The following is a 13,614-nucleotide window of genomic DNA, read 5'->3' as shown; positions in this document are numbered from 1 at the left end:
TGGCAACTTTCTTGGCACAGATAATGCAGATGCAACAGACTGATGCATTGCAATTTCAAGTTGCTGTTCAAAGCTGTTGTCTGATGAAGTGCAAGTTGCAGCAATGGCGCCACCTTAATTATTTTCAACTATAACTGTATTATTTCTTGATCGATTTTTACACTTTTACACATTATATATGCGAGCTTGGCCAGTCCCATTTTCCCGGGAATTACAGCAGTTTCGGGAATGAAAAACGTCCTGGAATCGGAATGGATTCTCTAGTTCTTATCAATAAGCTGAGAGATGCATGAACTTAACATCTTGACCTTAAACATTTCTGCACCGTTCCGATGAATACACCTAAGTGTGTTTTATTGGTTGTTTGTGGGCTATTGGGAATTGTCAGCTACTATTTTTCTTAAGTTATATGTTTGCATTGAGCTTCACCAAATTGAACTTCATGACACTGATATTGTTATTGTTATTAGGTACGTTCTTTACTTACTGTGAGAACCAGCCTCGACGGGGACAGACACAAAGACAGCTTATGTCCAAAATACACATGTTTATTTTCCTCGACAATTACAGTGCACCGATCACTCACAGTTCTTCCTTTTCTCTTCTTCTTTTCTTGCCACCTCCACTCCTTTCTGGTAAGCTTCGTCTCGCTCCTTCCCAACTCTGGCTCCTCGACTGAAGTGCGGCGGCCCCTTTTATGCAGTACTCGGATGTGCTCCAGGTGCTTCTTGACGATCTTCCGGCAGCACTTCTGGGTGTGGTGGAAGTGCTACCTGAGCACCCGGAAGCACACCGGGTGTATTTGCCTCCTGGCCTAGCAGCACTTCCTGTTGCGGTGGAAGCGCTGCCGTCCATGACTCTAGGAACGTCTGGGCGGACCCTGGTGGTGGCCACATACCCCAACCAGGTGGAGCTTCCCAGCTCCAAACGTTTAGCCCACTTGCGAACCAGGGCGGTTGCCCTCTCGTGTCATGGGGAGGTATTGGTCCTCTCCCGGTCCTTCCACCTTCCAAGCATCCTGGCTGCACAGACGTCCCAGCCTTCTGTCACATAACATACATGCATGTCCAGGATCTATGAGGTTACTTGTCCGCAGTCTTAATAAAGAAGCTTTTGGTTCTAAAATCAAAATGATGTGTATAATCCTGTCATATCCTGTGGGTTCAAGTGTCTCTGTCTGATTACGCCACATGGGGGTTACTCTCTTGAATCAACTGGCTCTTTTTGTGCACAGAAAGCCCCATTTTCACTCTTCATCAGAGAATGAGATTAAAAAAATAAAAAGAGTATCTGAAAGCAGGGAGCGTCATCTGCAATCTGACCTAAAGAACAAAAACTGTGACAAGGCTCAAGCCGAACACCCATAAACACCCTGTCATTAGATAATCCCTGGGAAATGCTGGCGCCAGCCAGGGAAAGCCGTAACTGTATCCAGTGCTGGGCTGTGAGGGGTCTGTTTTGTGGAGCTTTCCATAAATCAGCATTTTATGGCTTCTTCATTGGTTTAGAGAACTTAAAGTATAATTGACTGTAGAGGCTGTATGGGTCTGGGGGGGCCTGCCATGCATCTTTGGTATGTTCCATAGTTTTATTTGTTGTCCCTCCAGTTTCTGCTGGGGTCACATGAATGCTGTCTTGTTGATCCTCTCCACTACCCCCAGTGAACAGAAGCAGTTTTCTGCATAAAATGAACACAGAGTTCCACTGGGATCACCTCGTCTTGAACAGATAAGCTAACTGGTAGACATTTAACTCTGGAGCAGAAGGAGAGTTCATCTCAAGATACAGCAGAACAGGAAACTTTGGCCCGTTTAGCAGAGACCACTACTGGTTTATAAAACATTATTTATTGGTATGGCACTGAGTGTCCAGTAAGTCAAGGCTGGTCCTTTATAGTGACTTTCATAGGCAGCATAGTGACAAGTAGTTTAAAACACGTTTAGTAAAAACAAAATATTCAGGAGTGAAACCTTTATGGACTTAGATATTGTGTCTATCACGTCTTCCACACAGACTGTTGCCAAAAAAGAGATTATAAAACACACTGAGCTGCGGAAAACAGAAATGCACTAAATATATTTACAAGAATTTTGCTTTATGGTTATGACATTTAATAAGAAAGAAAGAAAGAAAGAAAGAAAGAAAGAAAGAAAGAAAGAAAGAAAGAAAGAAAGAAAGAAAGAAAAACGTCCAAACAAGACATCTGAGTAGCCATAGGTATGGAGTCTTATATAGCGTCTTTCACACAGACCAGTGCCTTAAAGCTCTTTATGAGCCAGATTATGAAACACTGCTTCTGAGCAATAAAGACCAAATGATGTAATGAGGGGTGGCACGGTGGCACAGTGGTAGCGCTGCTGCCTCACAATAAGGAGACCTGGGTTCGCTTCCCAGGTCCTCCCTGCGTGGAGTTTGCATGTTCTCCCTTTGTCTGTGTGGGTTTCCTCCGGGTGCTCTGGTTTCTTCCCACATTCCAAAGACATACAGGTTAGGTGCATTGATGATTCTAAATTGTCCCTAGTGTGTGTGTGTGCCCTATGGTGGGTTGGCACCCTGCCTGGGATTTGTTCCTGCTTTGCGCCCTATGCTGGCTGGGATTGGCTCCAGCAGACCCCCGTGACCCTATGTTAGAATATAGTGGGTTGGACAATGACTGACTGATGCAATGAGGGTCCATACAGTCCCGTAGACTGAAGTGTATTTTATATCCATCCATTATCCGACCCTCTATATCCTAACTAGTGGGTCACGGGGGTCTGCTGGAGCCAATCTCAGCCAACACAGGGTGCAAGGCAGGAAACAAACCCTGCAGGGTGCCAGCCCACCACAGGTATTTTATATAGTGCCTTTTATAAGTGACTGTTAGGCATTATGCTGTATAAAGCAACTAAAAACACATTTAATAAACAACAACTACAACTTTCAAGAAACCATAAAGGAGACATAGTTATGTAGTCTTATATGGTGTCTTTTACATGGGCCACTGCCAAATGTGTTTTTTTTTTTCTTTTCAAAAAACGAAGTTAAAATGACTGATAGCACTTAGTCAAACTTCATTTTATAAAGTGCCAGAACTCATATAAATAGGACCAGGAGATAAACATCAAACAGAACAACACACAAGCGTCAAAACCAGAAGGACAAACAATCCTTCACCAAAGCCCACACATAAATCAAAAGTCAGAACTGAAAAAGCCAAGGCTAGTCAAAAAAACAGAAAATCTTTTATGTAGGTGTACACAATAAGTCTTTTAGAAGTTATCCACAATCCATGCCAGCTTTATGTGGATCGTGCCGATGACCTCATCACACGTGACTTCTGTGGCCACAACATATTAACAAGCCCAGCAAAATGGGCTCCTGAATCTTGTACAGCTTGCACAGGGGGACAGCAGTTTTGAGAGAGAAAATGTATTCAGGAGATGGCAATGGACTGATCAAAATTCAGGCAGGGGTCACAATAGGGAAGGCTAAACTTAAATAAACAAAGATCAGGATGTGTACCTAGAATCAAAACCAAAGCCACAAAAAAAAAAAAGCAAGACATAAATTGTAGTCAGACAGCGGCAAAAGAGGTCATAACCTCAACTTTGAAACTAATAATAAGAAAGACGGTGAAGGCTAATATCTTGGATGGCCAGAAAGTATAAAATGCTGACTTTTATGCCATCATGGCAATGTTTATAAAACTTTGTGTACCTTTGAATATGAAAGTACAGTAGTCGTTTGACGTGTGATTATGTTCAGTTCCAACTGATCGGTTGTAAGTCGGTCTGGACCTAAGATGGGCCGCACTATGTATTCAACCCTGACCGTATGTATGAATAGTACTGTATAATAAGTCCCTTAAGTCATATTGTTTGTTTTATATCCTTTTTATCATCATTCCTAGCACATTGTGTTGATTTTCTATCTTTTTTTTTTGTAAATGATTTTTTCATTTTATTATTTTGTTTCTTTATTACTGTTGCTCGCATGGGTGTCAAACCATGAACAGCTTCACAAATTCTTTCTGTGCCTGTGTTATGTTACGTCAACAGTGTTTGCCTCTCCCAGTGTTCATTGTGTTAACTGTAAGAGAAGGCATTGTACCGACAGAGCTTGAGTACTCATATGTTTTCTGTTTTTTATATTTTTTCTTTTTTCATCTTGTAAAAAAAAAAAAAAAAAATTATTTTCTAAATGCAACCAGCGCTTATTTCTCCTCCATAAACTCAAACTATTTAAAGTAGACAAGGACCTCATGTTGTCCTTCTATCGTAGTATGATCCAGTCCATGATCACTTTCAGTTTCATTGCCTGGTTTAATAGTCTGACAAACCAAAACTCAAAAAAGCTCCAGCAGATTACGAAGTATGCAGCTAAAGTTATTGGGGCTGATGTAGATGGTTTGACTAGTGTGTGTCAGAGGGCAATGCTAAAGAAACTGGAAATCATCTCAACTGATGACTGACATCCATTACATGTAGAACTAAACTTCAGTAAATCAGGAAGGATAGTTGCTTTGAAAACCCACACAAATCGCTCCAGAAACTCCTTTCTTCCTAGTGCCATACGACTTTTCAATAAGAAATATCGGAGATAATGTTTAAGGTTTTGATATATATCCTGTTACCTTTTTTTTTTTGGTATAAATATGTTTTATCTAACTGCCTTACCTTAACCTTTCTTATTTCTATTTGTCTGTTTTATTTCATTCTGTCTGTTACCTGTTATTAGATGCAACTGAGAAGGCAAATTTCATGTTTTCCTGTGTAAACATGACTAAATAAAGAAACCTAAACCTAAACCTAAACCTAAACCTAAACCTAAACCTATACGATTAAATGCTGTTGTTGTTTTAACATTTCACCCTGTTTATAATAAACATTAACAGATAAAGGAGTTCAATTTGGTTTCATTATCCCTTCGTGGTGGTACATATAAAGAGTCACAACACAGAAGCTTTGGAGGTTAACTGGATTCAAAGCCAGTGCACACCAGTACAGCACATGTGGTAAACACTGGCTAGTTACAACTTAAAGTTACATGCGATCGCATTCGCTTTCTTTCCTCCCTCATACTGCTTGATCTCCTTCATTTTGTGTCAAGATCAATTGCTTTTTTTCTGTAATTGTAAGACAATTGTAACTGAATGTAGTCGAAACCCCTGCAGGTAATAAACTGAGATCAAGATGAATGAGTCACAGCATATGGAGCTGGCATAGAGAAAGCTGTCGTTTGCCCGTGAGACGCAGTAGCGGTTATAAGTCGAACGGTTGTGGGACACATAGGTCGTAAATTGACGACTACCTGTAATAGCCACATTTACATGTTCATTATTATTATTCTTATTTTTGTTGGCTCATGTTCTCTTTGCGTTTTATCATGTATCAGTTAGCTGTGTGATTGTGTTGCTTTGAGGTGTTTTCATGGCTACTGTGTAAAGATCTTGTCTTGCTATGTGGAAGTTGCTGCAGAAAATGAATTATTGTTTGAATTAAGGCATCTTTGTTTTATATATATCCTTTCACAGCAAACACTCATTTCATTTATTTATTTTTCTAAAGGTCCGACTTGGCCGCAACGACACAAAGCCTCCTGCACCTGGTCTAGAAGAGCTCTTCTACCTTTATGGTAAGATGAATGACATTTATTAATGAGCATAATTTGATTGTTGAGTTAGAGGTCTGTTTCAACAGCTCTGTCGTCCAGAGTCATAGGGAACCACTTACTATCCTGGCAGCACTGGGATTGAGCTCTCTGTTCTTTGAAAATCTGAAACCGTGTGGAGAGGCTGTGAGGGACTCATGGAATCCTAACTGTCATCCCATGCGATTCAAAGTTGTGTAATCTGACTTCCTCAAGGCAGTGAGATTGAGAGTAACCTCATGAGCACACTCACGCTGACTCAAACTCCCCCAGCATTCAAATTCAATTCAAAAGTCATGCTAGTTTGTATGTTGATGATAAGAGGCTAAGAATTAAAAGATAAGATTGGTATTTTGCAAGTCCATGTTATTTATTCATAGTTATGGTATATATGCATTTGCCATGTGAAATTGTTCTACAGTTAAGCATTTTCCATATGTTTTTAAAAATAACCTAGCCACTCCAGGCATTTTACAATAAACCCTTTGGGGCGACGAAACAGCTCAGGATCCTGGTTGGCAACCCCCCAGGCAGACACATGATCCAGTCCCACCATCCAGAAATGACCATCTATCTGCCATACCCAGATTACCTGGGGGAATCGTGCCACATAGTCGTAGTGCCATAACTGATGCTCCCTCACAATGCAGGTAATGTGCCTCATTCGGGAATCCATGACCAACTGACACAAAGTCAAACCAGTGGTATCAAGGATTCTCCAAAGAGACACAGTACCAAAGAAGTCCAGTTTTCATCTCAGGTCACTGGATAGCGTCCATGTCTCGCAAACATATAGCAAGACAGGAAGCACCAGGACTCTAAAGACTTGGGCCTTCATCCTCTTGCAAAGGTATCGGGAGTGAAGATCACAGCATTGTTGACAATTTCAAGATCAGTGAATCTCTATTGTGGTCAGTAAAAACATGACAGACTATACAGGGTGGTCTAGATCTAATTATGCAGATCCAGATCGTCTGGATGACTTTGATTTATGCGGGGACGATTCCAGTTCGGCGTGAAGACGATTCTTCATGTCGTCAGTTAGCACACTTCTAGATGGTCCGGGATTTTTCGGGTGATCTTCTATATAATAAAATTAATAAGTTATAGCGTAATGAAAATTGCATAATTAGATCTGGACCACCCTATATTTGTTTGTGTTACTAGCATAAGCATATTGCGTTTGCTTATGCTTGTGACTTACATGAAGATCAGCTCACATTTTAAAGTACACGACCAGGTAATTTCAAAGGATTTGTGTGTTTTTCTCCTTCCACTGTATAGCACTTTAACCGCTTTAGTGATAAGGTCCAAATATGTGTAATTACTCTACAGCAAAATTATTTTAATATCAAAGGACATTGTAATGAACCAGTCTGGGGATAAATGGATGACATAAATGAGTTCTGTGACTGCTTCCATTGTGAACAGGAGCAGTGGGCACAAGTAGACCAGTCATTTGCAAGCCACGCACCCACCTGCACACACATTTGGATATTTTAGAATTGCCACTCAGCAGGGAGAAGGTGGGCAGCATTTGGCTGTTAATCATACTGAGATCCCTGGAGTGCTGAGGCACATCATCCTGTACATTTTTATTCTACATACCATGGTTATAGCATGGATTGGATTCCACCAAATGAGGCCCCCTTTATACCTGTCATGAGTGTTCTGCATCTGGATTGTATCTGAATATATTTTTATCAGATGACATTTACATCTGGCATTAAAAAGGCATCTCCAGTGTTTCAACTGTGTCTGGAAAGAGATGTGATGACTTTCCAACTTCCATGTCTGTGGATTTTACATGTGGACAGGCCTTTGCATTTACACTTGTGGTAACCATGGCGAGTTTCTGTGTATAACCACCTCCAGATGGGAGTCGAAGTAAACTGATAACAGCTTTTTTAATGAGGTCAAGTGGTACCTGAAAATAAATATACTAGTGGAGCTTGGAGAACCTACTGAACTGAATGGGCAAAACCAATCAGACAGTGGAGAGACTAGCATTTGAACTCAGGGCCACAGAATCATGAGGCAGCCATTGTGCTTCCATGATGCATTCATTTCCACTTCACCTGTTTGTAGCTGTATGTTTACATTGAGAAAGGCACTATATAAAATACAGTAGGGGCTGCTTTAGCCAAAAGTCTGTCTGGCATTTTCAAAACAAAGAAAAGAAAGTCTGCCAAGTGGCATAAAATATATTGGCATGAAAATGGCAGTGTGTCCTTAAAGGTTCTCATCCTTAGATGATCACATGGTTTTGTGCTCCAGCAATATGCATGACCAGCTCTTCTAAGGCACAATACAATACATACAATGTGGCTACAAGGAAGAAAGGAAAGTGGGCATTTTGAAATGCGCAAATTCAACACCATCATGCCTGTCCAGTTTCTCGACAGAATGGAAAAATGAATAGACAGGCTGAAATAGCAGCTGAACTCTCCATATTGGGAAAATATTTGTAACGGCTACTAGCACTGTCAGGTAGTGCATTAATTGGCTGCCATGATGTGGAGCTTTGAAAGCATGCTGAGAAGTCATGAGGGAGTCATGTAATCGGTTATCCCCAATTCCTAGTTATATAATCTGAAGTCCATTAACTGCAGCAGTTAAGTGCAACAGGCTCTCCAACTCAAACTGGTGTTGCCGACCTTTAGGCTGATTTATACTTCTGTGTCGAGTCTTGGGTGGAAATGGGGTTCAACAGGAGATGGAGATTAAGTAATTGCTTGACAAATACAGTTATACAGCCTAGTGCCAGGCCATTACACATCTAGTCAATGTATCATTTCATTGTTTGGTTTATTCTGATGCCTTTCACAGATGACACTTGACTAATCAATACAAGGTAAGGATTAAATAAAATGGTAAATGAAATACAAGATAAACCAACAGTCCCATAAAGGGTCATTTAGGGTTGGAGTTTAATTTGACAGTTCAGGCCCAAGACAGGACCAACGGATGGAATGCCAGTTGAATGAGAATATGTGCTACACTTCAGATATGACGGACTATCCTTCATAAACCAATCCAAGTAGTAAGAAAATAACTTAGATGAAATCATTCACATCCATCCGTCCACCGACCCATTCACTATCAAACCTGCTTAATCCAGTTTACCCATCATACTGTATTGATATATGCATATCACACTGTGTTACGGCTGCCTGCCCTGCTGGCTCACATTCTGCAGAGGCCTAGATTTTAATCCTGACCCAGTGCTATGGAGTTTATACCTGCTGTCTGTGTCTTCCTAGGTTTCACTGCCTAGTTTGTTGTCATTGTCATCTCGAATTGGCCTGCTGTAAGGATGTGTGTGTGTGTGTCCAAGGACTGTAAGGACTCCCACATACGTGCACAAGTGCATTGTTGTCCTCTCCCCCTGCATTTTCAAGTCAGTGGCTGCCACACACAAACATATACAGAGCCATCAGGAAGTATTCAGACTTCTTACATATTTTGTTATGTTGAAGCCTTGTGTTGAAATCATTTCAATTCACTTTTTCCTCCATCAAGCAACACTCAATTCTCCAGGAATGTAAAAGCAAAAATTGGATTTTAGAAAATTGTAGTGAATCTGTTAAAAATAAAAAAGCTGAAATATCCCATTGACCCAAGTATTCAGACCTGTTACTCAGTACCCACTTGAAGCTCCTTTGGTAGCCATTCCAGCCTGGAGATGTCTTGGGTTTGACACAACAAGCCTGCCATTCGTCTCTGCAGATCTCCTCAAGCTCTGTCAGGCTGAATGGAGACCATTGGTGACCATTGGTGGATAGCTACTTTCAGGTCTCACTAGAAATGCTTGGTTAGGTTCAAGTCTGTTCTCTGGCTGGGCTACGCAAGGACACTCCCTGAGTTGTCCCCAAGTATTGTCCTTGCTTTGTCCTTAGGGTCATTGTCCTGTTGGAAGGTGAACCTCCAATCCAGTCTGAGGTTGAAAGTGCCCTGAGCAGGCTTTCATTAAGGATATCTCTGTGTTGTGCTCTGCTCAGTCTTCCCTCAAACCCAGTTCCTGTCACTGATAAGCTAACCATATAGAATGATGCTGCTAACAAAGTGCTTCACCCCTGAAATGTTACTGTGCAAGTATTGTCCTCCAGACATGACGCTAATCTTGGTTTCATCAGGCCAGAGAATCTTGTTTCTCACAGTTTGAGAGTCCTTGAGGCACCTTTCTCCAATTCCAAGGAGGCTTCCATGTGTCTTTTACTGAGGGGAGGCTTCTGTCTGGCTCCTCTGTCATAATGCCCGGATCGATGGAGTGCTGCATTGATGGTTGTCCTTCTGGATGTTTCTCCCATGTTCACACAGATTCTATTGAGCTCAACTGGAGTGACCATTGGGTTCTGGGCCACCATTCTAGGCCATTCTCACCTGATTGTTCAGTTTGGTTAGGTAGACAGCTATAGAAAGGGTCATGGCTTTCATGTAAGAATTATGGAGTCCACTGTGCTCTTGAGAACCTTCAACGTTGTAGAAATTATTTTTGTGGATTTTCCCAAATCTCTGTCTTCGTAGACAGTTCCGTTGACCTCATGGCTTGGTTTTTGCGTCAATAAAATACAGGTGTGCATCTTTCCTAATTAGTACAATCCAATCAACTGACCACAGGTGGACTCCAAACAAAGTGTAGAAACATCTCAATAATGATCAATACTGTACAGCTGCATTTCAAGTGTCATAGTAAAGGGTCTGAATACTTCCATTAGTGTGATACTTCACTTTTTTATTTTTAATAGATTTGCAAAAAAATCTAAAATCCTATTTTCTTTTTGTTATTCTGGGGTACTGAATGTTTTTTGATGTGAGAATTTTTTAAATGATTTTTTTTTTTGTTCTTTATTTCGCCTTATACAATTTCTTGTATTAGGAATTTGTTAGTTTTCGCATACCCCTTGGGGTCAGAGTGCAGGGTCAGCCATTGTACAGCGCCCCTGGAGCAATTACAGGTTAAGGGCATTGCTCAAGGGCCCAGCAGAGTAGGATCTCTTTTGGCAGTGGCGGGGATTTGAACCGGCAACCTTTTGGATACCAGCGCAGATCCTTAGCCTCAGAGCCACCACTCCGCCCTAAGTTTAGCAGAAGACTGCAACATAAAATGTGATAAAAGTGAAGGAGTCTAAATACTCTCACAATCCAATGTACATTTGTGTTTCTGCTTCCAATATGTTTGTAGCATCCAAATTTACTTACTTGGCTGATGCCAAATCCAAGACGACTTCCAACATTTGAGATACGATTGGTTACATTTCCTTTGGTTTTCCAATTGGAGCCCAGGCAGGTGAAGTGACTTGCTTAGGGTCATTCAGTGTCAGTAGCAGGATTTGAACCCACAACCTCAGGGTTTGTGGTGCTACGCGACTCTGCCCACCGCAGCACATGCACATCTCAACATGGACAAATCTGTGCATACCGAGACATTTGAAAGCTGTCCAGACGGCTCCCTGGATGAGTGTGGTTTCTCAGATCGACATCTATGTGGTGTTTTCTTTCTGTGCATACATAAGTGCAAATCCTCATACAAGAAAAGTGGTCTTAGCACCCCTCCTGCCTGCTGCGACCCTGTTATGGAAACAGTAGGTTTAGAAAATGGATAGAATGGAATGTCAAGATTTATATTTGTTCTTCATTTTTTAAAGTAATGAGGTGTATGCAGGCTTTCTTCAACAGGGCAGTGGTCTGCAATATTACAGTTCATGAGGCCCCAAAGGTTAAGATATTTGGGATCTGAGGGTCTCACTGATTCTGTATATTACAGTATTCCAAGTGCTGCCCTACATCTGTCATGCATGTTATTGTTCAGGTGTCGATCTGGAGCTGTGGGCCCACGAGCACAGTTACGAGAGGCTATGGCCAGTGTATGGATTCCAGGTAAGCATTAGAATGGCTGGTGCGATGAATGCTAGTCTGCTATGGCTATGTCTTTGTTCTCTAATATTTTTTTGTTATTGTTGTCTAAACCCCTCACTACTTCCTTGTTTATTAACGTTTCTGGTTATTTTATGAAATTTTGCCCTGGTGCCTTTTCTTCAATCTCTCAGTTAGGGTCTTCAGGTGTTTGGGTTCTGGCTTCAGATCTTCATTTCTGTTGCTCAACTCCCTTTTTGTGTGTTATGATAGTTATTTTTGCTTTACCCTGATGCCATCATCAATACCGCTGTTTTGAGTTACTCGCATCTCCCGTATCCTTGGTCTTATTCCAGTATTCAGGGAGAGATGTGGCACAGCTGACGTATTAATTTTTGGGACGTTTATGCTGGTGCCAGAATATTACAAGAAGGAAGCACTTCTGGGTCACATGGAAGTACCTCAAAATAAGGGAGCTCCCTCTTGGCTGCCCAATGAAACTATAGTTCCCAGTATGTCTACGTGTGCATGGGGGTACAGGCACTGGGACACTGACACCTGATGTACTGGGAGAGCATGCAGTTTGGAAAGGATGGAAAAGCCATACATCCTGGCTGGGAAATCAGTCCAATGTCGCCTACCATTACGAAAAAGAATGAGGCAATTTTTTATTGATGAAAGACCAGGAAATGACAAGTTTGCCAAGTATGTTAACAAAAGTTAGTGTGATCTGTCATCAAGCCTAATTTAAAACCCAGAAAACAAAGTGAAGGAATTCAAAACACTAAATATACTGCCAGTAAAATGCCACCCAAACATACATTTACCACGAATTGAAGTCTCTATCTGTAAACTTGGAAAACCAGGAAATATTAACTGCTGACCTTTATACCGATTTAATGGGGAATTCACTGATCAAAATCCCAAAACACATGTCCACCAACAAAGGGTCACCGCATCATGGAAATGAAGCCACCATTCGTGGAAAAGTAATCTCCAAATTGATTTAAGAGAAAACAATGTTCAAAATCCAGCTCTGTATGCGTCAAAACCCTAAATGAGCAGAAAACAGTCTAGAAAACATTTACGTTAGGATACAAAAAAAATGTAAAACAAAACCAAATCATAACTTTGCCTTCCTCGTTTTTGTAGCAGGGAAGTGTAGACTTAAAAAAGTAGGTGGACTTTGGCTGTTGTGACAGTGCAGAACTGCTAGCTCTTCTGTCTGGTATTTAAAAGAAATTTTAACAGCTAAAAAATTTTTCTTTAAATGTACATCCAGAACATACTCAGGAACTAAGAAACTTGAATACTGAAAGCGGTGACCGCCATCTTACATAGATGTGATTGAAAGGGGGAGCAATGATATAACATGGCAACAGGCAGAGCAGACAATTTGACCTGTGCAAAAACACACAGAATGATGATACCCATTATCCAAACTAAGGTACAAAACAACTGGTGTGGAAGCATTTCAAAAATAAAGATAAAAACAAATAACATCTTCAAAATGTACTGTATATTAAAATGCAAAACTGAATTCTGTATATCCAAAAACCTAACTTTTCCAACTCATTTCAGTGAGTTGCTTTGAATAATATTTTAGTTAATTAATATCCAATAAGTGCAGTGTACAAATGTATTCATCTAAAAAACTGGAACCTCATAATATATAGTTTTTTGCTGTTCAAAGCAATTTTCCACTGTAAGTTAAATATTTACCAAGGTACTTCAGTGAGAAAAGGAAAAGACAGTGAATCAAAATGAACCCTGGATGAAAAGCACACAAGTAGCTAAAAGCCCAGGAAGACACCATCCTTTAGATAACATCTGTCCTGCTGATAAATATAAAATTCTCCGTTTATGAAGAAAATCTGAGCAATTTACTAACACAACTTAACTGGCAGCCCTAAGCTCCAGTTTTCTTTCCCAGACGAAAATTTTATAGAGCAATAAACTTGGTGGACACTGTGCAGGACATTGTAACGCGATCAGTGCTGGGTGTTCTAGGATCCATTTCCAGGGTTTAAGAGTCACGCCAAGGTTGAGTCCCATGTGTTTTTCATTTTTTTTTCTTTTGTTCATTTCACTTCTGCCTTCAGTCCATCAAGGAAACAAGACATTCCT

The 13,614-nt window shown here is 40.8% G+C and overlaps 1 protein-coding gene across 2 annotated transcripts in view; it reads left to right on the top strand.

Moving 5' to 3' along the window:
- Positions 1-13,614, top strand: part of acp7 (acid phosphatase 7, tartrate resistant (putative)) — a 125,823-nt gene that overhangs the window by 93,473 nt on the left and 18,736 nt on the right. Inside the window, exons 10-11 of one of the 2 annotated variants that reach the window (XM_028822214.2) lie at positions 5,550-5,616; positions 11,444-11,511. In XM_028822214.2, coding sequence (XP_028678047.1) covers positions 5,550-5,616; positions 11,444-11,511 — 135 coding nt within the window. The remainder of the gene's footprint in view (positions 1-5,549; positions 5,617-11,443; positions 11,512-13,614) is intronic. The other variant, XR_007933681.1, reaches the window with a different exon arrangement.

The sequence above is a fragment of the Erpetoichthys calabaricus genome, chromosome 16, assembly GCF_900747795.2.
Source record: "Erpetoichthys calabaricus chromosome 16, fErpCal1.3, whole genome shotgun sequence".
Lineage (NCBI taxonomy): Eukaryota > Metazoa > Chordata > Cladistia > Polypteriformes > Polypteridae > Erpetoichthys > Erpetoichthys calabaricus.
Note: the sequence above shows the minus strand (reverse complement) of the source record. Positions and strands in the feature narration are given on the sequence as shown.